The sequence below is a fragment of the Sparus aurata genome, chromosome 2 (genome assembly GCF_900880675.1).
Source record: "Sparus aurata chromosome 2, fSpaAur1.1, whole genome shotgun sequence".
NCBI lineage: Eukaryota > Metazoa > Chordata > Actinopteri > Spariformes > Sparidae > Sparus > Sparus aurata.
In genome coordinates this window covers 31307078-31328496 of record NC_044188.1, presented here as the reverse complement: position 1 = coordinate 31328496, position 21419 = coordinate 31307078, and the positions used below count along the sequence as shown (strand labels likewise).

The following is a 21419-nucleotide window of genomic DNA, read 5'->3' as shown; positions in this document are numbered from 1 at the left end:
AATCAGATCAATTCTAGAATATGACCCATGCACCATAGAGAGAAAGGTGAAATCTTTTGTTGTTGGATTCTTGGCTCTCCAAACATCCACAAGCCCTAGTTCTTCCAACATGTGTTTTGCTGCTTTGGATTTCCTGCTAGGGGGTCCATAATCAAAAGGTAATTTATCCATTTTCACATTTAAAACACAGTTAAAGTCACCCCCTAAAATTATGGTACCTCTGGCTTCCCTGGCCATTACAGATGCCACTTCTTTAAAGAAGGTAGGGTCATCTTCATTAGGAGCGTAAATATTCATGATGGTTAGCTCTACTCCACCTACTGTTCCTATAATAAGTATGTATCTACCCTCTTTATCCTTTACTTCTCTCTGAAATGCAAAACTAATGGACCGACTAATCAAAATTGCCACTCCTCTCTTTCTGCTATTCGAACAAAAAGCATAGAATATCTGTGTGACCCAGTCTCTTCTTAATTTCTTGTGTTCTACATCATTTAAATGAGTTTCTTGTAACAACCCTATTGAGCAATTAAGTTTCTTCAACTGAGTTAAAATCTTCTTTCTTTTTATAGGATTATTCATTCCTTTCACATTATAACTGACAACCCCTAAATCAGACATAAATCGACATTTCTTGTTATCATTTTACTTTCCCCAGATTCACCTTTGCATAAAGTAATTGACCTTACCATAATATTTACAAAAATCACTTGTATGAACTTAACCAACCTGTCAAGGATATAGGAACTTTTAACACACAGAACAGAAAAAATAAAATAAGCACATGTGACTTCCAAACGTCCAGCTGAGTACAGAAATGTGTCCAGCCCCTGTTGTAATGCAGGCAGAGGGTTGTGACTTTTAATTCCCTCTGGGCAATATGCACTAAGTGCTGACCCAACCACAAACCAAAGAAAAGGACTGAATCCTTGGTGAGGTGGTGATCCCGTCTTGGGTCTCATCATAAATATGAAAACAAGAACAGAGTTAACTCCCCTATTTTCTTACTAACATTCCTATAAGTTTCACTTATCTTCAGCAGGTTCAGCTGTTTCAGCTGTAGACAGTGATAAATATAACACCTTACTATTGTCAGTGATAATGTGACAATTTGTCACGATCTAACAGGGCGACCGCATCAAAATATGTTACCTGAGCACAGCACTCATCGTTTTATTCCTGCAAAACGGTCCGCAGGTCTGCGGCAGACAGTGACGTGTCCTTTCTTTCTCTCCTCCCGCCGTCCTGTCTTTGCCATGTCTCCCTTGAGAGCTCCCATTCCAGCCTCTCTCTCTCGCTCACCTGTACCGCGATGCCCAGCTCCGTCAATGTTGGCGCAGCCTCCACCAGCGTAGGGAAAGTTTTCACTCCCGACTCCAGGTTGACTCTGAGCTGCGCCGGGAAGCGACACTTGGCCTGGATCCCCTTCTCCTTCAGTTGCTTAATCACTCCACGGACCCGTGCTCTCTTCCTCTGCACTTCTGGAGAGTAATCCTGGTCAAAGTAAACCACTGCTCCTTGAAACTTAACTTGTCTTTGGGCCCATGCTTGCCGCAGCACTGCTTCCTTTACTGTGTAGTCCAGAAACCTCACGATAATGGAGCGTGGAGGCGCTGATCTGGCGGGCTTTAGTCCCAACGATCTGTGTGCCCGCTCAATCTTTATATTTACCTCGGGCGGGAGTTGTAGCGCAGTCTCAATTAAATTCTTCACAAACCCAGCCGTGTCATTTTTCTCGCTATCTTCAGGGACTTGATAAATTCTCAAATTGTTGCGGCGCATTCGGTTCTGCAAATCATCACACATATTAGTCAAAGCCGCCTCCCGTTTCAACAGGTGCCGCAACATCCTCTCATGACGCTGGCCGGTGTCCTCCACCACGCCGACTCTCGTCTCCGCCTCCTCGGTTCTCTGTTCTAATTTCTCCATCCTCTGGTTCAAATCCGTGACCGACACTTCCAGTCTGGATAACGAGGCCTTAGTGTCTGCAAACGACTCCTTATTTTCTTTCCTCAACTCTCTTAACTCCCGGAGAATATGCTCCATGTTCATTTCGCCCGCCTTTCCGCTCGCCTCGCCTGGGGAAGATGGCGTCGCTTTTTTCCCTTTCGCTTCTTCTTGCGATTTTTGCTGTTTCCCTGCGTTCCGTGTGTCTCTGACCGTGCTCATGTTAGTCCGCAGTAATTCGGGTCCACCCTCTTTCAATTAAAATGTCTTATAATTCTACAAACAGCAAAACACCACCGATTTCCAGGGGAGCCCACACTCCGTGCGTGCGTCTCAGAACATGGCGTCACCGGAAGTTCATAACCTACTTTTGATAGTCACTGGGACATACATGGCTCTATCTCACTCTCAATGCAGTGCCGCTTCAGTGTCATCACTAGATTCAGACCGACACAGTTGTCATTTTGACACCCAGTGCCCACATGGTGTACATAGTGTGTTGATGTGTATATGTACTGGCATCCACCTGTCCGCCCGTGCGTGTTGGTCTTAAAGGGAGGTGTGGTTTCTATCTTGAGGTAGCAAAAAGCTGGTCTAAAGTCAAGACACAGTCTGTTTCCTGTTATTAAAGGACACATTATACAGACAGTAAGATGGGCCTACACAGATCAGCTGTTCCTGGTGCGAAAATGAGCATGTTAATGTAGAGATACACACATGGTTTCTGCTGCATGGAAACTGCATGTATAAAATCACAATGGCCCTCATTTATCAAACGAATGTACGGTAGAAAAACGTGCGTACGACCATTTCCACGCAAACTTCGGCATTTATCAATTTGGACGTGAGCGGAAGCTACGATCAGATCTCCCGTCAGGTCTGAGCTCGTGTACGCAAATCAGAGTCTGTGGATTTGTGGTGCAGCGCAGCAAAATCTGGCTGAGTCTGAAAATAACAAACCTCAGCTGTCATTAAGCATAAGCAGTCCAGATCAAAACGGATTCTTAAAACGAATAAAACAAAAACATTTTTTTTTTTAAAAGCCCACGTTTTTACTGATACCACTTTTTTGTAATATAAAATTTGAGGCTAAATAGCCTAACATGACAACTAATTAACAGGCAAACCTGCTACAGAGCAGGAACGCAGACTCAATAGTGCGCACACACACACACACACACACACACACACACACGGGTCACAGTGGAGCTGCTTCGGGCTGCTGAAGGGCAGGTGGCTCTGTCTCGGACCAGCAGGGGGAACGCTGCTGTATACCCCGGAAAAGTGTGCCATATTATTTTGGCCTGTCAAGTTTTGCACAACATTGCGTTAGTGAATGGAAAGATTAAAGTCAGAATTCTGAGAATAAAGTCAGAACTCAAAAAAAAATGTACATGTGCAGACTTCTGACTTTTTTCTCAGAATTCTGACTTTTTTCTCAGAATTCTGACTTTAAAGTCAGAACTAAAAAAAAAATTCACATGTGGCCCTAATCCTCTTCCGTAGAATACAGAGGTCACACCCTCACAATATTTTTTTTCAAAACCTTCAATCTTATCTTATATCTTTTAGAAATGATCCTCTATCATTCTTTGACATTCTCTTTTTTCTTTCAGAATGCAAATTCAACATACAGTTTTACAATGACAGCACACTAGATGGAAGGAATGGGAGGCCAGTCATGCTGTATGCCAATAAAGCCAACGGCAAAAAGATGATGGTGTCATGCAATGATCGGCACGAAATCGTTCCTGAGGAAATGGTGAGTGTCATCCAATAACTTACAGTTTGTTACAGTGTGTGATGGGAAAGTCCACTTTGAGTGACTCTGTCATCACAGCAACCACATGAATATTTGATTGTTTTTCCTTATTCTAAGCTATGTATTATTTATCTTTCAGTGCTTGTACTATTATAACCATTTTTTTTTCACCCATTTACAAAAACACTTTTAGTAATTTTCCCCAAAACACTACGTTATTCCACTAATCAACGTTTTATATCATGTGTCATTCTGTAGGTCATTATATTTCCTTTCTGTCCTTGAACATTGAATCCACGTTTATGACAAAATTGAGACACCTTCTTCGGAAAGTATGAGTCGCACTGTATTTAATGATATGTGAACAGTATCGTTTGTGTGGTTATGTTTGAGCTATGAGTAAGTGGTGATAAATGGGCCAAATGACTTCCTGTTGTTTGTAAAATACCCCCTCCTCCACCCCACCCCACGCTTCCAGCCCGCACACAATACGAAAACCTCTACTGTGGCAAGTCTAAACCAGTTTGTTCCATTCTGCTGTCTCAGGGTCAGGTATATGTTCCGTATACCTGCTGTACGTTTGCAATGTTTTGTTGGAAATGTTCCCATCATGCAACAGGCTCTAACTTAATGAGGTAGTTTTATCTTACCTGGACAAAAGCAACATAGTGACATTAACATCAGTGTATACCTGAACAATTACTTTTCTTTTTTAGCATTGGCTGTTGCCAAGGCAGGGCAAGTTTACCATCAGAAGGATTACCAAAAGGTGTTATTCAGGGTTCGTACACATTTTTCAAGGTCAAATTCAAGCACTTTTCAAGCACTTTTAAGGGTCATTTTAAAGATTTTCCAGCACCTTTTTGCTGGGGTAAAATACGTATCTACAGGAATATATATACTCATGATTTTTTCTTATCACAATTATGTACATTGTATTATCCTGTAAACATCTAAAATTATGTTTCATAATAGCGAAAACTTCAGAAATTAATTATCCAGTCTGAACAATTTTGTGGAAGACAGAGTTATAATGTCAAGCACTTTCAAGCACTTAAACTAAAATCCAAGTACTTTTCAGACCTTGAAAACACAACATTGAAATTCAAGCACTTTCAAGGATTTCAAGCACCCTTACGAACCCTGGTTATTGTTATGAATTATGAGTAAACAAGACAAGGACCCAAATGCAGACACACACGGGAGGCAGGAGTAGGGGAACAAAAAGTGAGCTTTATAAAACAAAGCTGAAATACATAAACCAGGAAAACTAGAAAAACTGGAAATAAGTATCAAGGACCAAGAACAGAGCAACAACAGAGTGCAACAGAGTGCAAGTACAAATGAGTAAAAACACTGAACCAAGGCGGAGTAACATGGAACTAACTGACGAAGACAAGAGAACAAAGACTAAATACCTACAAAACTAATGAGGGGATGAGGAACAGGTGGAATGAGGAGAGAAAAGAAGACAGGTGAGGGAAGGCACTAGGAGGGAAAAGCACACAGGAGGAAGCAGGACGCAACACATGTAGGTACAATCTTAAGATAAAACCTGAAACGAGAACATAAAAAACAGGGATCCTAACAGTAATGGGAAAAAAATCATAGCCACCACAAACTGAATTGCGGGTAGACAAGGCTGGTTCAGACTAGTTTAATTCCATACCAACTCACCTTACACAGTTTTAACTGAAGCTTATGTGCGCCTCACCTCAATTTACACATCTACTTTTGTTGTTAAAGAAAAATTATTGAAAGAAAGCAAAACTATTTACAACTCGGCAGACCCACTTAACCAAATTAACTTTAGCATGTTGTTCATGCATATAGAGAGGGAAGAGTGGAAGTAAAAACATCATTAAATAATAACCTCAACAATAACCTCAAAATAAATAGGTGTAACTCTTTGGTCCAGTTATATTAACTCAGTATGTGTTAGTCCCCCCAGGAATCTGCAGAGAAAAAGTTTAAATTCAGCAATTCTTGATTCCGCTGCTTGAAAGTTAAAATTCCGCAAACATTAAAAAAACATGTTGTTTTAATGTAATAATGAATTAAATATTCTCTTATGAAATGAATTGCAATACCAGAACACTGTCAAACATTGTGGAACCTACTATTACTGGTTTTAAAATAATCAACATCAGCATTTCCTTTGTCCCTGTTGGGCAGATTTATTTGCAACATAAAAAGTGCAAAACTTTTCACCAAACTATGGGTGAAGGTTTAGGAACAGAAAGTACCTACTGCATACTGCAGATAGTAAATGTAAACATTCAGTTACAGCAATGAAATGCTGACATAAAAAGTCTGCTGGGATAAAAACTACATGCACAATGTGATATTCTGCGGAAGGTCTTTGAATCCGCGGACGGCCGAGAAATCTGCGGTAATTTCCGCGATTGCGGAATCGAGGATTCCTGGGGGGACTAATAAATGTCACAATCCATAACACAGTGGTTCTCCAAGGTGAGCAATAATAGGAGCCCATCTGATCACAAGTATGGCCATCTTTACGTTAAGTTTCGCTGTTATCTTTTCCATTACATACACTTTCATCACCCTCTCACACCGTTGATGTGTAGTGGGTGGTAATGGTTTGAGCCATGTTACAGTTATCATTTTCCTGGCCACCAGCTGGAGGATATGCAATAAATGTAATTTTCTTTTTTCTTTTGCTCCACCAGGAATGGCTCTAAAGATATAAAACAGTGGGTTTTATGGTAACTCAATGTTCAAACTGATAAATATTAAAGTCTGAATCCCTTCCAAATATGATTTCAGTTTTGGACAGTCCTGAAAAATGTGTGTGATCCCCAACCTGTTTACAATCCCTCTGTTTTACTACTTTCAGATATAAAGAAAAAAATTCTAAAGTATCTCATTTTCAATTTCCAATTAAATTCTTTCCACAGCGGACCATAATTTATTTTATGCCCATCTTCACACACATTTCCCATGTTTCATCTTGAATGAGAACATTCATCTCTATCTCCCACTTTTCTTTTATATCGAGAGCATTCCCCAACACAAGTGTCAACCATTCTGTCATTCCACAAAGTGGTGCAGCCCAATAATATCAATTCAAGTTGGGAAGATTAGGGCCTCGATGTCTTTTGGGGTATGCTAAGTGTTTCTATTTGTTCCTATACTTCCTGCTCTGCCAAATAATTGGGGAGATCACCTTGTCTAGCATGCTAAAGACTGGGGTTGGGATCCAAATGGGATGTGACTGAAAAAGATATAATAGCCTTGGAAATATATTCATCCTAACTGTTTCAATATTCCAAAGAAAAGAATAAATACAGTAAGAGAATCTCCCATCTTTCCCAAGATCCCTGAGCTGACCTCTTTACCCAGTTGAGAGGGACAACTTCCTACCAGCATCATCGCTTCTGACTTGGATTCAATAACTTTATCTTCTTAACAAATAAAAGTTCCATAGGCACTCCTGAATTTAATTGGGCAGAGAGTTATAACCTTCCAGGCAAAAAACAAAAGTGTGCTTGCAGCAGTCCACCAGGCTGCCTCACATTGAAGATCCCATTGCTTTGTGTGCCAGAAAATATGAACTGAGTTCTTTATAACCTATTATCAGACCATCTCTTTATCTGAGTTATCACTTCAGCCTTGTCCCACAGATGACAGTTTATAACAAAACTGTCCATGTTTTTGACATTTCGCGTAACTTGTATTCAACAGGAGTTTTACTATTGGCATCCCTTAAGTCATGCTGAATGATGGCTCTAATCTGTGTAGGAGACAGTAGCTTCTGATTCCTCCTCCCGCCTGTCCTGGGTCATCCACATGTTTTGGGTCAGCTCTCTGTCCACAGCATCACACTCTTCTGTGTCAGCTCCCAGCTCTCTCAGTGTTGGTTGAGCCTCCAAAGTAACCGGAACACTTTAACCCTGATTCAGGAAATCCAATTAATAAAAGGAACAAAGAATCTGTGTTGTCAGAAATTCACTGCCTTGCAACCAGACTATGGTTCTGTGAAATATAAATGTAGTTCTGTCACAGGTAGAAGTTATGTTGTCCACAATGACATGATGATACTGACATGTTTATATCTGCAGTCACACTGCTCACTCAGATTATATGAACACAAATAAGGTGGAATACCAGTGGAATGTTGTAAGTTGAGAAGCATCAACTAAGTGTGTATTAAACAAATGATGAATATGTAATGAATTATTGAAAATCAACCTTGGCACTTGTGTTTGTGTGTAGGAACAACTTCCAGCTGCCATTGGGGTCCAGAGACACAGTGCTGTGTTCTACCGGACTGAAGTGCCATTCTCAAAATCCAACTATATGCTTGAGTCCTCGATGTACCAGAATAATTTCCTGGGATTTAAGCAGGAGGAGAGCAACCATACTCTGAGCAAACTGGTCCTGTTTCCAGTGGGTAAAGATGAAGTCGATGACCGTTGTGTGATAAATTTTTCCCAATGAGGGAAACACTACTGCAGTGTTTCACTTACGTTGACTAGTTAGTTTTTTTTTGTTTTTCCCCTACCTCTAACCCATGATATATTTCCATTACAACTGCCAGCCTGTTTTGACTAAGCACTGCAAGGATTTGCATTTCCATTATGTCAGGCTTACCTGCTACAAGGTGCGTCTTACCTGATGACATGCTTGTCTCTGGTAGGCTTCAAAGGAGCGGTTGTGAGAAATTGCTAAGCTCCATTAACTGGATGGAAACACAAAATTCTCCGTAATTAAAGTTCTCTGTTATTTAGATTTTAATAAAACCTTGGAAATGAAGCGCCAAAATCAAGGAATGTTGGGTTTTCACCAGCGGTTATTAACACAACTCTGTTACAGCGCTTCTGAGTAGCGTACAAAAGCTGTGAGCAAGAGGAGAGAGTGAGTGTGCAGAGCGGAGCGACTGGATGACAGGTTACGTTTAGCAGTAACTTAGATGTACGATGAAGGCCACAGTCGACAGTAAATGAAGGCTGCAGCTTTTCAAGATAAGATGAAGACTTCCATGAGCTGCTGGTAAAAGTGAAGAGTAAAGCACAAACAGCTTCAACCCAGGAGGAAAACACAGATCTTCCCTTTACCCCAACTACAGTCTGGACACGGCAGGAGAAGGCTAACACACACAGATCCAGTCACCACGAACCCTTTCACTCTGGCCAGAAAACACACTTGTACTGGCTAACATCTGGCTTTTGTGTAAAATGTGAATGTATATTATCAGGATTTGGTCGCGGGTCCTTTTCAGGCGCGTTGTGATTACATTAGTTGAAGTTAAATTGTGATTATTACCAGATTTGTTTAAAATATTGGCATATATACACACTGATTTTGGTGTAAAAGTGGTATAAGAAGCTACAAAATTACTGAGAGCTGAAGACAGACTTTTAAAAATGCCTTTCTCTCAGGATTTCCTGCACAGACATGAAACGAGTCTCAGGACAATACAGGCTCATTTGAAGGAGACGAGGGAGTTGTGACAGGTTGGCCACCTACGCAAGACATCCCCGTTACCTTGGCTGCACTCCAGAGAGTCGATTTTGCATGCGGTGTGGCTCAAACAGGCGTGGTCAATCTTGTAATGGAAATGCAAATCAGGGTTCCATGGTTTGATTCGCCATGGCCAAAACAAACAGTAAAGAGTAAGGCCCGATCCCAAACCACTCAGAGTAACTCCTGTAATTTGACATTTCCATGTTGCATTCACCCCTTCTGTTGACATCTGATGCTGAAAGTTGCTGCACCGCTCCACTAGTATGGTGCAGACTGGCAGGATAGGAGCACAGGCTGGTAATGTTAGCCTGTGTGTGATAGATTGATTGACAGAGTGAAGCTGTGAACCGGTTGCATGCATCCATGCTTTTCTATCTCCATCAGATAAATGGCAAGTGTCACTTTGACAATAACAGGATTGCCTCGGTGATGCAAAAGAGATCCCCTCAGCTGATAGACAGCATACTTGAAACTGGTCTTGAGGGGTTGTCCTGTTTCATAGGGTTTTAACCACTACCCCTTGTAACTCTGTACTGAGGGGCAAGGGAGCTCAAATACAGGGCTGGGGTAAAAACTGTAAATTGGATTGAGTCTATGTTGTGCTGGGTAGAAACTGGAATTTTGACTTATTTCTGTTACTGTCACTTTTGGACATGTGGAATATTCATGATAAAATGTAAGACATAATTTAATTATATCAACAAGTTGTGTTACATATTTATATGAAATAATTGAGAAAATTGTTTAAACCCAATTAGGCATTCATTTTCACAGATACACTTTTGTCATGTTTGTTCCACTTTTTTCATGTCTGTTTTTATTTCTTAATTGTTTGGATGTGTTCATTATTTTATACTGAGTGTGTTTTTATACCTTTCTAGTATCACTCAGAAGCTGCGAAGCTTTTCATATCTTGTATTTTATACCTTTTGTACTTTTCTGTCAGTGTATTCATAATTTTTATTGTTTGCTCATTAAATATGAAAACATTTGTGAAGACAACTTTATTTTGCAGAGGCAGGAAAAGCACAATTGTTTTGCCACATTGTATTTTGTGCGTATAATGAAATAAAATGACATTCACGGAACAGAGAATACAAATTGAAAATGTCTGTAAGAAGCAAACAGACCAACCGAGTTTGTCATTAACAGACTGAACACAGAACTCAATGAACTCGACCTGTGACGCTCATTCCAGCAGTACATAAAAAGTAGCTGGTATTAAAATAACTGCATGCAAGGAGCTGCGTGGGTAATTGCCAATTATATGTGATGAAGTAATGTTCAAAAACAACATAACATAAACCGGTTTTGATAAGCCAGCCTATTAAATGTTTAATATCATACAGGTATTATACTGATTTCAGAACGGTGCCTGAAACGTTTGCCTTGTTTGCCAAAAGGTTGACTTAAACTTTGAAGAACTGCCAAGAATCTAGAATTGGTCAAAATAAATAGGTGGAAAGAGTTTGTAATTCATGCATGAAGTACATGACTCAACATGTAACAGAGAGATTCTTATGACTGTCACTGTTACTGTCTTGAGTGATCTCTCATTGGCAGAGGACGGCATTGTGCAGCTGTTTAGACTCTGCGTATACACTGTTAGTTGACAGGAATTTGTACACTGCTAGACTTCATAGTAGGCTGAGTATTGCTGGATGGCTTTAAATTATGATGTCCTTCATATCTAGCCTCCCTTACCTTAAATGAACCTTCAGTAGAGCAGCAGAGCAGATCTCCTCACTGCACAAACCACAGTACTGCGCACTTCAAAATACAACCTCTGACTTTAAGTTGCTTACAACATAGCCAGTGGAGACACAGGAGGACACTGAGGCTGCGTTGACAAGACTAGGCCTTGATGACAAAAGACACATTGAGTAGACATGTTGAATCATTCGTTAACGGGGGTGGAGTGGAGGGGTGGTGTCAACTCTTCTATAAACATTGCTCTAATCTGTAGTGCTGCCCCTGTTATTCCTGATGGGTTCACGAGCAAGGGGTAGTATGTAGACATACTGTGATGGAAACAAGACATTTAAGAAATCTTCCACAAAAAGGACCTGAACATGAAAAAATAAATTAGATGTATAACAGCATTGGCCTGTAAGACTTGCTAGAAGTCATGGCTGTCTTGTTGAAAACATGCATGTGCCCAGTAAATAGAACAAGTACATGTCTCGACACTGGTTCTCTTATTTGTAAAGTTGGAATTGACATTTTGAAAACTGGACATCGTGTTGCTTGGGATCAAAACTACAGGGAAACGCTAGCAGAAGCTAATTTCCCACATATTTGACAGGAAATGGATCCCAGTCGCAAACCATTGTATTGATCGACGTTACAATTACACAATTGTGAATCACTGTAATATTGTCAACATGATATATTTATAAGAATTTACATAGAACACCTTGAATTTTTACAATCAGCCAGGACAAGATTGCTCCCCTCCCAGTGTCTAGGTCCTCCTAAGTTTTCCAGTCCACACTCATATTTATTTGCTCCAGAGCAGGCCAATAGCTTTGCAGATGCCCACGTCGTTGTAGTTGAAGTAGCAAAGACCAGCGAAGGTGACCGTGGACAGGAGGAAGAGACCTGCATTGGCCATCTTGATCTTTGCGTCACCGTGAACGTAGTCTGTTACCACCTGCCCGATACCCCTACAAGACAAAATACACGCAAACACGGACAAAGTGAGCAGTCATTGATGAGACGAACGATCTCGTTTTCAAAAAGGCCTCAAGGTGACTTATATGAACAGGATAACACCATGTGACTGTCTGGAACATCCACACAAACTTTTAACAATGCAACCAATCTGTGCTAAAGTGGGTTTGATTGTAGAGCCAAGATATGTTTGACATTTTTACTTAAAAAGAAAAAAAAAAGTAATAAAATGAATCGATTATCAAAATAGTTGGTAATTTTCTTTCAATCCACCAAGTAATTAATCGACTATTTGGGGTGGCTGTGGCTCATGAGGATGAGCTGGTCATCCAGTAATCTGAGTGTCACTGGTTGGATTTTTAGGCTCCCCTGTCCACATGTCGATGTGTCCTCGAGCACGATACTGAACCCAAAATTGCTCCAGGTGAGCAGTTGGCACCTTGCAGCCTCTGCCCTCACTGTATGAATGTGAATGTGACAAGTGCTGTAAAGCACTCTGAATGGTCAGTAGACTGGAAAAGAGCTGTAAAAATGCAAGTGCATATTTGCTGAACTCTATTTCGGAAGTGGCAAAGACAGCTTAAGCTGCTTAAGCGGCGAAGCCACTGATCCAGATTCCCCTGATCCCAATCCACTCGAGCATCCCTGCTTCGTGCTGGGGTTGTACGACTGGCTGATCGTCTTTGTTTCTCGCCCCTCTGAACCTACTTTTACCAGCGACACTGCCCTCAGAGATCACGCCAATCATTTGGGTGAGTGTTTATTTTTACACAATAAAAGCTCACACACAACCTGAACTGGCAATAGACAAGTTTTTTGCTCACAGCTTGGCACCACTTCTCTCCGCGTTTGTGTTGGCATTCAGTTCCAACATTCCTCATACCTATTAGACACCGCTGATGCTTGTGCTTCAACTTACGGCGACACTGACACTAAATCAAACTGGTTTTTGTCACAGAGGGCATGGCTTGACCCTTCAAGATATGAACCCGCCTTAAAGCTGCTGCGACAGACTTATCACTCCTCATGACTGGGATTTATGGCCTACACCTGCCATGCTGTTTAGTCTGCGCTCTGACTCATGGAAGAACACATCGCTGCGACACTAAGCTAAAGCCACCTTCTCAAGTCTGCAAACACAGCCGGAACTAACCAGGGCTGGATTAATTGGTGCTGACAAGTAAGGCGTCTTGGCTGAATTCTCCCGACCAAAACCCCTGTGGTACAAACTTTGACTTTTGTCCTGTAAGGGTCCATGAAAAAGCTACATCTTTGTACTAGCTGGTGACGTTTTGGACATAACAGGGTTCCGACTCCTCACATTTTCCAGGACATTTTCAGTGACGATCTACCTGGTACAACAGACAGGCAGTGTGCCCATACACATATGTTCCTTATTTAATCAATTTACAACCCCAATGCCTTTTTCTCTTGGGAATTACAGGGTATTATCCATGGCTGCCTGAACACTTATAACCAATGGTTGCTTAAAGGAAAGTTTAAATCATGTTTCAGGACAACCCAAGATTTTCCAGGACATTCTGTTTTTTCTCTCATTGTGTTACCATTGATGTTACCCAACACGTTTGCATTTAAGAGGGTTTACTCGTGGGGGAAGAACTTAACTGATTACACTGCCATAGATCTTTATTGATTTTTGGGGGAAGAAGGGTTATTCAACAAATTTGTAATAAACTTCCATTTTTTTTAATTCATTATTGAATCTCTGATGGATGCGATTTTTTGTTGAACTCAGGAATCTTTATTTTTGGTTGGTATAATTCGAACTTGTCTACCCCTAGACTGCAAAAAGCCACCAGAACAGAGGGAAGCTGTTGTAAATTTCCTCTTTTCTTTTTAAAAGGAGAACATGAACATGTAAATATCAGTAATGACAGGGCAATAACCAACCATCTGTCGATGTACAGATCCAATAGTCAAACATAACCATCAGTGTGATAACATTGTTAACATCACAAATCAAAGTGTGACCATCATCAAAACTTATCATGGAATTGGAGAATTGTGACCCCTGATCCATTGGGATTACTTCTCTAGTGGCCCTCTATCAGTGGCCGCATAACCAGGGAAGTTAACTTTTGTGCCAGCCGAGCAATTCTCATTGCACTTCATACAAACCATCTTATGTCTGGTATGGAGTTCTATTACAAATCTATAGAATAAAGTCTGTCTGTGACCATACTTAACTGGACTTTCTGGAAGCTGTAGTTTGATGATACCAACAGGTGTTTTTTAATATAACTTCAGTATGTAGTGTGCCCCCATTGGCCAGGGTGGACAAGGTGACTGTACAAACACCTTTCAGCTTTGAAAATGACCAGATTGCTAAAACACAAGTTCGGTCACTGTATATAGAGCAATCACAAGAACATCAGTGTGGCATTCCTCTGGTGGGTTTGTGGCCAGATCTTTGCTGTGTAATAACTAAGTTAACAGGCAGTGGAACTATGTTGTTTGATATAAAGAAGAGAAAAAAAAGTGACCTGTTTAGAACTGAAATATGAGTGTGAGTATGAAACCCCTATAGGTACATTTATAGAAAGAGAAATGTAACTAATGCAACCAGGATTCAGGTTAGTGTTTGCCAGTCGTACCAGTGTCCATGCAGGGTCAAGGCAGCAGCCAGGGAGTAATCAATGACAGGACTGGGGTTAAAATAGGCCACAGGTCCCATGGCCAGCAGCAAGATGCTCAGCATTCGCTCTGCTGTCCAGTGCAGGGAGGCAGCTTTGGAGCCAGAGGCAGCTGTGGAGGAAGAGAAACAGCAGACTTAATAATCGCCACCAGAGAGCAAACACACTCAGATCCCAAAACCTCTCCAAATAAAGTCCTATTAAAGAAGAATCTGATTAATTACTGTCATTTCTCCACTTCCTGATTGACCAGCAACTGAGAAGACAAAGGAAAGTGAAAATCCAGGAGACATTTGGCCATATCTGAAGGTAAAACATGTTTGATAACCTGTTAGCTTTGGTTGGACAACAGCAAACATTAGCATTCAGCATTCACTTAACATTACTGTTTGATAGTGTTACATTATACTATAGGAAAAGTGTACATTTATTCTAAAATATCAACACACACCTATCTATGTATGTAATTAAACCTGATAGTGAAACAAACTGGATTTAATCAATCTACAAAGTGACTGAATGCTAACGCTAGCTAGTGGGTTAACATATATTTTGATCTACCTTAAAATATGGATTTTCATCATCTGTCATCGTTTCATTTGCTGATCAACCGGGAAGCAATGCAATTATCATTTGTCAGATTCTCTACATTTGGACCCAAGTGTGATCTCAGAGGAAAAGGGCCACTGTGTGAATGAGGTCTATGGGCCTCTAAGCACTGACATGTACATACACTGCATAACTGCATATTCTTTTAATATGTGACTGGTAGAAGTTAAGACAAAGGCAATACTTGTAACTTTATACACGTTTTTACCAGGAGAATGAAGTGTAACGGTGACCTAATACTTCACATGCAGGTAAATATAAATTCTAGGCGGTTAGACCACTATCAAAACCACTTGGCACACATAACCCTGATGATGTCATCAGAGTTCTGTGTGACATGATAACCGAGTTTTGGTGCCAATAAATAAACCTTTTTTAGATATTGTTTGCTAGGAACTACATACTGTGGTGGTCTAAAGATTACATACTGGTGTTGAGAACATGTATATCATGGCAGTCTTCACTTCCAATGATTTCTACAGCTCTCATTTTTCTGTGATTAAATGAGTGGAACACAAACTACTTTGTCACAAAAACATTCATGAAGTTTGGTTCAATAATTATTTCATTATATGTCTTCTTATAATGTGACCAAATCTGATGGATCAAAAATATAAAACACAACAGATTGAATGACCAAATTAGGTCATTTGTCAAATGGCCTCTTAACTTCCTCTGATTTATTCTGATTGATATCAGCTGGTGACTTTTCTGGGCCCGTTCTGATAAGGCTTGTTTGATACATCCACTACACTCAGTCACAAACACTACAATGGGAAAGTCTTAAGGGCTCAGCATTGATCTAAAAGAGAACATTATTGATTTGATCAAGTCAGGAGAGTCACTTGGAGCCACGTCACCCACTGGCAGATCGGGATGGCCGATCGGAAAAAAAAAAAAAATGGAGTACCTGCCGAGGCTGAGAATAGCCTCTCTCACACAGAGACGCAGCATTAACGCCGCAGCGGCGGTTCGCCAATTCTCGGCCGTTGGTCATTCACACAGTGCGAAGCACCGCTGGAATAAAGACGAACCGCCATGTAATTCACACAGAAAGCTGCGCTGCCGCTCCTAAAGAGACGTGACGTCATGATGATGACGTCGGGGTGTTTCCATTTATAATGTGTAGTGATTGAGAACCCGGCCCCCTAAACATCCTGGAAGGTGAAAGAGTTACATTTTTTGCGCTAAATGAAATTATTACATAATCGCCATCTGTAAACAGGTCGCTGCGTGACTCTGTCACTTGCGGGGACGGAGGCTGTTTTCTGGGGGAAAGTTCACTGAAATCTCAGTCGGGAGGGCTGACCATCGCAGTGATTTCTATCAACACAACCACTTGAGTGAGTTAAAGGTTTTTGCCAGTGACAGACACTGTTTTTCAGGCAGAAATGTGATGAAGAGTTGGTAGGACAGGCGGGAGGACAGACGCTGCTCCGCCTACAACTGCGGTATTTTTTTCCTCATATAAGTTACCAACGACAGTTACAGTTACTACGTTACTTTTGTTTGGTCATGTAACGTTAAATTAATCGTTAGATTAGTCGACTAATCGGAAAAATTATCGTTTGGGACAGCTCTAAATAAAAGTCAGTTTGTGACAATCATTACCTTGGTGGTATTCATTTAATTTGAGCACCAAAAAAAAAAAAAAAATTGAGCACCCACGGGCAAAAACATAAATCGGCGCCTATGGGAAGAACACACAAACCATCACCTGCTGCTGAGAGAAAAACTGGAGAGGTGTCAGTGTTAATGGAAGTGTCCACATGTTTTACATCAACATAGGCTGAGAGGCTGCTGTACAAGAAAGACATAGATCCAGAAATATCTGATCAAATACTAATCAATTTCAGAATGTGACAATTGACACACTAGCCTCTTTCACACTGCCGTTTGCATGCGGGGATCCTGTGACAATTCTCCACACCCTCCTCTGTGTGAAAGTTTCAGATGCAGCAAGGGGTGAAATTTCGCTCCGGCGCCGATCCGCCTCTGGAGGTAGTATCAGGGCTGCATTATTGGCGAACGGAACCAGTGTGAACGGATAAGTAACGTGAGTCACTGTAACTGTCTTTGGCAACTTATATGAGGAAAAAAAAGATGCCACATGGAGAATTGTCTGTCCTCCTGTCTGTCCTCCTGGCCGTCCTACCGACTCTTTGTCACATTTCTGCCCGAAAAACAGCGTCTGTCACCGGCAAAACAACTTTAACTCACCGAGTGTTTGTGATGAAAATAAATCACCGCAACCTTCAGCCCTCCGACTGAGACTTCAGTGAACTTTCCCTGGGAAAACAGCCTCCGTCCCCGCGAGTGAGTCAGACAGCTTCCATTTTACTGATTGTGATTATGTAATTAAATAATTTAGAGCAAAAAACTTAACTTTGTCACTTTCCAAGATGTTTGGTGGGTCAGGATCTCAATCACTACACATTATAACAGCATCAATATCATTATAAACTATCCGTGGTTTTAGATTAACAGGAGGACACCGGGGAAACACCTTGAAAACACACCGACGTCATCATCATGACGTGTACCGTCATCCCTCTTTAGGAGCCACAGCGCCGGCTTTCTGTGTGAATTACACAGCGTTCGTCTTCAAGGTGGAGATGCTTCGCTCTGTGTGAATCACCATCTGAAGAGAATTGGCGAACCACTGCTCCGGAGTTAATGCGGCGTCGCTGTGTAAAAAGGGCTACTGATAGTTAACGTAACGTTGTTATCAATTCATTAAGTTAATTGATGCTAGTGCCAACTTAACACCCAAAGTCTTTTTAATTATAGATTATACTTCAGTATCTTGGAGATTTTTTTTTTACTTAACAAAACAAGACTTGGTGAACAAGAATAAGAATGTGCCCAACCTGAGCCAGCCTTTGGTTTCTGATAGATACATCTGGCTTTCCAGAGAAAGCCTCCACCCTTCTGTCACAGACGGTCCGTGACTCACTAACCTGAATACTGGGTCACAGTGGGTGTCACCTAACATGAACCTGGGGCCAAAATACTACCAACACTGTTATTAGGGCTGCTAAATCTGAACCACAAAACACCAGCCATACATCATCAAGGCCACCTGCTTTTCATGTCAACCTAGACAAACTGTGCTTCCTGTTATCCGACACCCAGCTCTGCAGAAAAAAAACTACACCAACTTTATCTCCATTACAGCAGAAACTCTCATGTCTTATATTAAGCCATAGTTGGACTGAATATTACTAGGTTTAATGAGATCTCATTTGCAAATACTTTTGTGATAATGGAGTTCAGTTAAGTCGAAGGTGGAGAAAGTGTAGCTAATAATGTTAACGTGATAAAACTGTCTGAAATGTTGATAATTCAGCTTAGTGGTCCTTCCTGAGGCTGTGGTATGTCACACCACCAATTTGAAAGGCATATTAAGGTTTTCTGTCCTCTATACAGAAATATATAGGGTTCTACGATAAGACGTGTTCATTTTATTTTGGTAAACATACACAAAAATACTCAAATTAATCTATATTTTGCTCTTATACATTAATATATTAAAGTAAAAGGCAGAGTTGTCTTATGAGAAAAAATATATTTAAAAATTACAAAATTGTTAAAAATAAATCTTAAATGAATGCAGCTGAATGTGTTTTCATAAATATATTTATTACATTCAGTTATTTCAAAGCACTTTTGTATTCATAGATGTCACCGCCTGATTGCGACACTTAGGGTTGTACAATATGGACTTTTATCAGCCAACACTGATAAGATGACTGATAAGTTGAACACCTGCGGGTAAGAAAAGGTAAGACGTAGTGAGCAAGATGGATGATTAAACATTTCATGGCTCAAATAAGATTTGTTATGCTATAACTCGTACACGTTTGATCCCCACTTTGGACCACTGAGGGACATGCTTGCATTCTTTTACTTCTCGTTTATCCTTGTTGCATACCACCACCTACTGTATCAGAGGGTGCAGATGTTGTACTTGTGAATGTAATTTGGTTTGAGTACTACTGTCTGTAATTATCAGCTTTAACAATATACATTTTGAAATATTGAACCAATAATTGATCAGGTCAGTATATATCGTGCCTCTCTAACTATACAGGAGTGTGACACTAAAAAAGATTATTTTTCTGCTCTTTGTTATTTGCAGATGTCTTGCAGATGTTTTAAACAGTTCAATTTGAAAATATGTTTTAAATCAATATTATTTGACTGAATTGTTTGTTTACTTGAGGCTTATAAAAAGTTAATCTCAATAAACAGATATCTGTATATTCATGCAAAATACATGGTCAAGGGATACGATCTTGGTATTGTGTTCTGAAAGAGTAATTTGCCTCACTGTGTCTGTTAGATTTCTCTTCACTGGTCCATCATCCGAATTTGCAGCATTTTGCTGGGTTTCTGTCTCTCGGCCTCCCTCTGCATGCATGTGTGACACAGTGCCATGTTACACTACAGATATTTCATAGAAATGGATGTCTGTTATTCAGACTAATGAAATTCAGCCATATGGTCACTCAGCATCAGCTTAGGTGGGCTGTATGCGCTCCTTTAATGATCTCATTCTCACTTTTGATCATTTTGTTTTTGGCAGTCAGTATGGTGGACAATTAGCCCAATCATTAGTTATGTTTGTTGCTAAGCACAACACTGGTCTTAGTTTTAAGCTTATTTTTAACCCAGTCTGTTAAAGCAGAGGGAATTTATGAGAATCAATCTGACAACATCTCCTAAGAAAGGTGCACTGTTTTTGTCCTGCACTTCTGTATGTATGATGTTCCTTTTTGCGATTATGAAAACTAATTAACAAAACACGGGGGTGGCATATAGCTTTTAAATGCATTAAAATCTGACATAGGGAATGTAAAAATCCCCTTGATGCTTGACGGTTTTTCAGATCTATAGATCATGATCTACAGCATGCTCCCATCTGTCAGCACTGACCGTACAGAGCCTGCGACGCATGAATCCTTGCTGTCAGCATGTACGGCTGCTCCTGATGTTTGTGTGGTATAACCAGTGGCCTGGCCAGCAAAGTAGTTTGGTAGAACAGAGCTGAAGAAAAGAAGACAGACATGTTTTTATTTGGTCAGGCACAAATGAGGAAGTCTAAGCACAACGTTTCTGGGGTGAACTGTAAGCCACTAAATAAACAGATATGAAACAGAATGTCATGAAGCGTGCACGTCTGAACTTACACTGTAAGTTATGTTGTTGAATATAGTTTACCTCAAAAGATAACAACTGATCCACACATTAAAGCTTTTTCTGACATTTTATAAACCAAACAAGTCATGTCTTTAACAAGGACAATTATCAGCCCTAATCTGAACAACAATTACTCTTGAAAACGTGTTACTCCAGCAATACAGGGAACTCTATCAGCATTATATCAGATTAGGTAACACGGGGTCAAAACAATCCTATTGTTCTTGTGCAAATACAGCAGCCTCGGTGAGATAACATGCATCTGATATTTTCATTTGGACTGGATGGCATCTTGTTTGCTTTAATAAAACCGTATGCTTGGACTTCGATCACCAACACATCCGGTCTGAGGGTTGGTAACCGTTTACCCAAACAGTCCAACGAGGGCGGTGGCGTGCAGTCTTACAGCCTGACCTAACATGAACTCTAAAGAGCCACTGCACTCTTGGCTTGTGTTTTATACGCCGAATTACAAACTAAGTCTTTACGTCTCCAAAAACGTCATTGCTAAAGTTTTTCCCGTAGGTGCTTCCTCTAATATCTATGTTAACCTACAACTGACACACTTCTGAATGGCATTTGGCGTACAGTTCTGCTTCTATCGTGCAACAATAACGTCACGGTCGGACAATCTGATGTCATCGTGGTGAAAAAAAAATTCACTTCCCCGTCAGCGAGCCTCAATGTTAAACCGTGCGGGAGGATGGAGTCCACCGGCTAACCAACGCCGGACACACAAACACACGGAAGATATGCTTAACTAAAGTCGTGAACTTGAAATTAGTAGTCTCTGCCCGCCGGGATGTGTTCGTACACAGCTACTGTTCGTCTCCTCCCCTGTTAGAACAACCCGCTCTCAAACCACGACACGTAAGTGAGCACATATAGTGGAAAACAGACAGAAACATTGAGAACAGACAGAAATACTCACGTTTGACTCCTCTGCGACAGACAGCACTCAACCTGACGATAGCCGCCATGATGATCAACCAACCAAGGTCACCACAGTTACCCGGATGTAGATGTCGAGTCGTCAGCAGCACAAAGACGTTGGACGCTCGAGGAGATCAGCAAAACACTGTCGT

General features: G+C 40.8%; 2 protein-coding genes across 3 annotated transcripts in view; one reads left to right on the top strand and one right to left on the bottom strand.

Annotated features, from left to right (window-relative positions):
- Nucleotides 1-10401, top strand: part of LOC115597488 (uncharacterized) — a 17050-nt gene extending 6649 nt beyond the window's left edge. The window contains exons 6-7 of one of the 2 annotated variants that reach the window (XM_030443421.1): nt 3564-3709; nt 7946-10401. In XM_030443421.1, the coding sequence (XP_030299281.1) occupies nt 3564-3709; nt 7946-8170 (371 nt within the window). In that variant the 3' untranslated portion in view covers nt 8171-10401. Of the gene's footprint in view, nt 1-3563; nt 3710-6399; nt 6561-7945 lie in introns of those variants that run through there. The other variant, XM_030443422.1, reaches the window with a different exon arrangement.
- sdhdb (succinate dehydrogenase complex, subunit D, integral membrane protein b) lies at nt 10186-21419 on the bottom strand. The gene is made up of 4 exons (XM_030443430.1): nt 21266-21419; nt 20071-20181; nt 14485-14635; nt 10186-11862 (listed from the first exon to the last, which is right to left on the bottom strand). The coding sequence occupies exons 1-4, from the start codon at nt 21312-21314 to the stop codon at nt 11697-11699; spliced, it is 477 nt and encodes a 158-aa protein (XP_030299290.1). The 5' UTR covers nt 21315-21419; the 3' UTR covers nt 10186-11696.

Bases quoted from the DNA above. Each gene is read 5' to 3' on its own strand.
- sdhdb (XM_030443430.1), bottom strand. From the start codon at position 21,314: ATGGCGGCTATCGTCAGGTTGAGTGCTGTCTGTCGCAGAGGAGTCAAA. The intron at 14,636-20,070 runs GTCAGTGCTGAC...CTTCCTCCACAG, and splicing joins TGCGTCGCAGGCTCTGTACG to CTGCCTCTGGCTCCAAAGCT. The intron at 11,863-14,484 runs GTACGACTGGCA...TTTGTCTTGTAG, and splicing joins TTGACCCTGCATGGACACTG to GGGTATCGGGCAGGTGGTAA.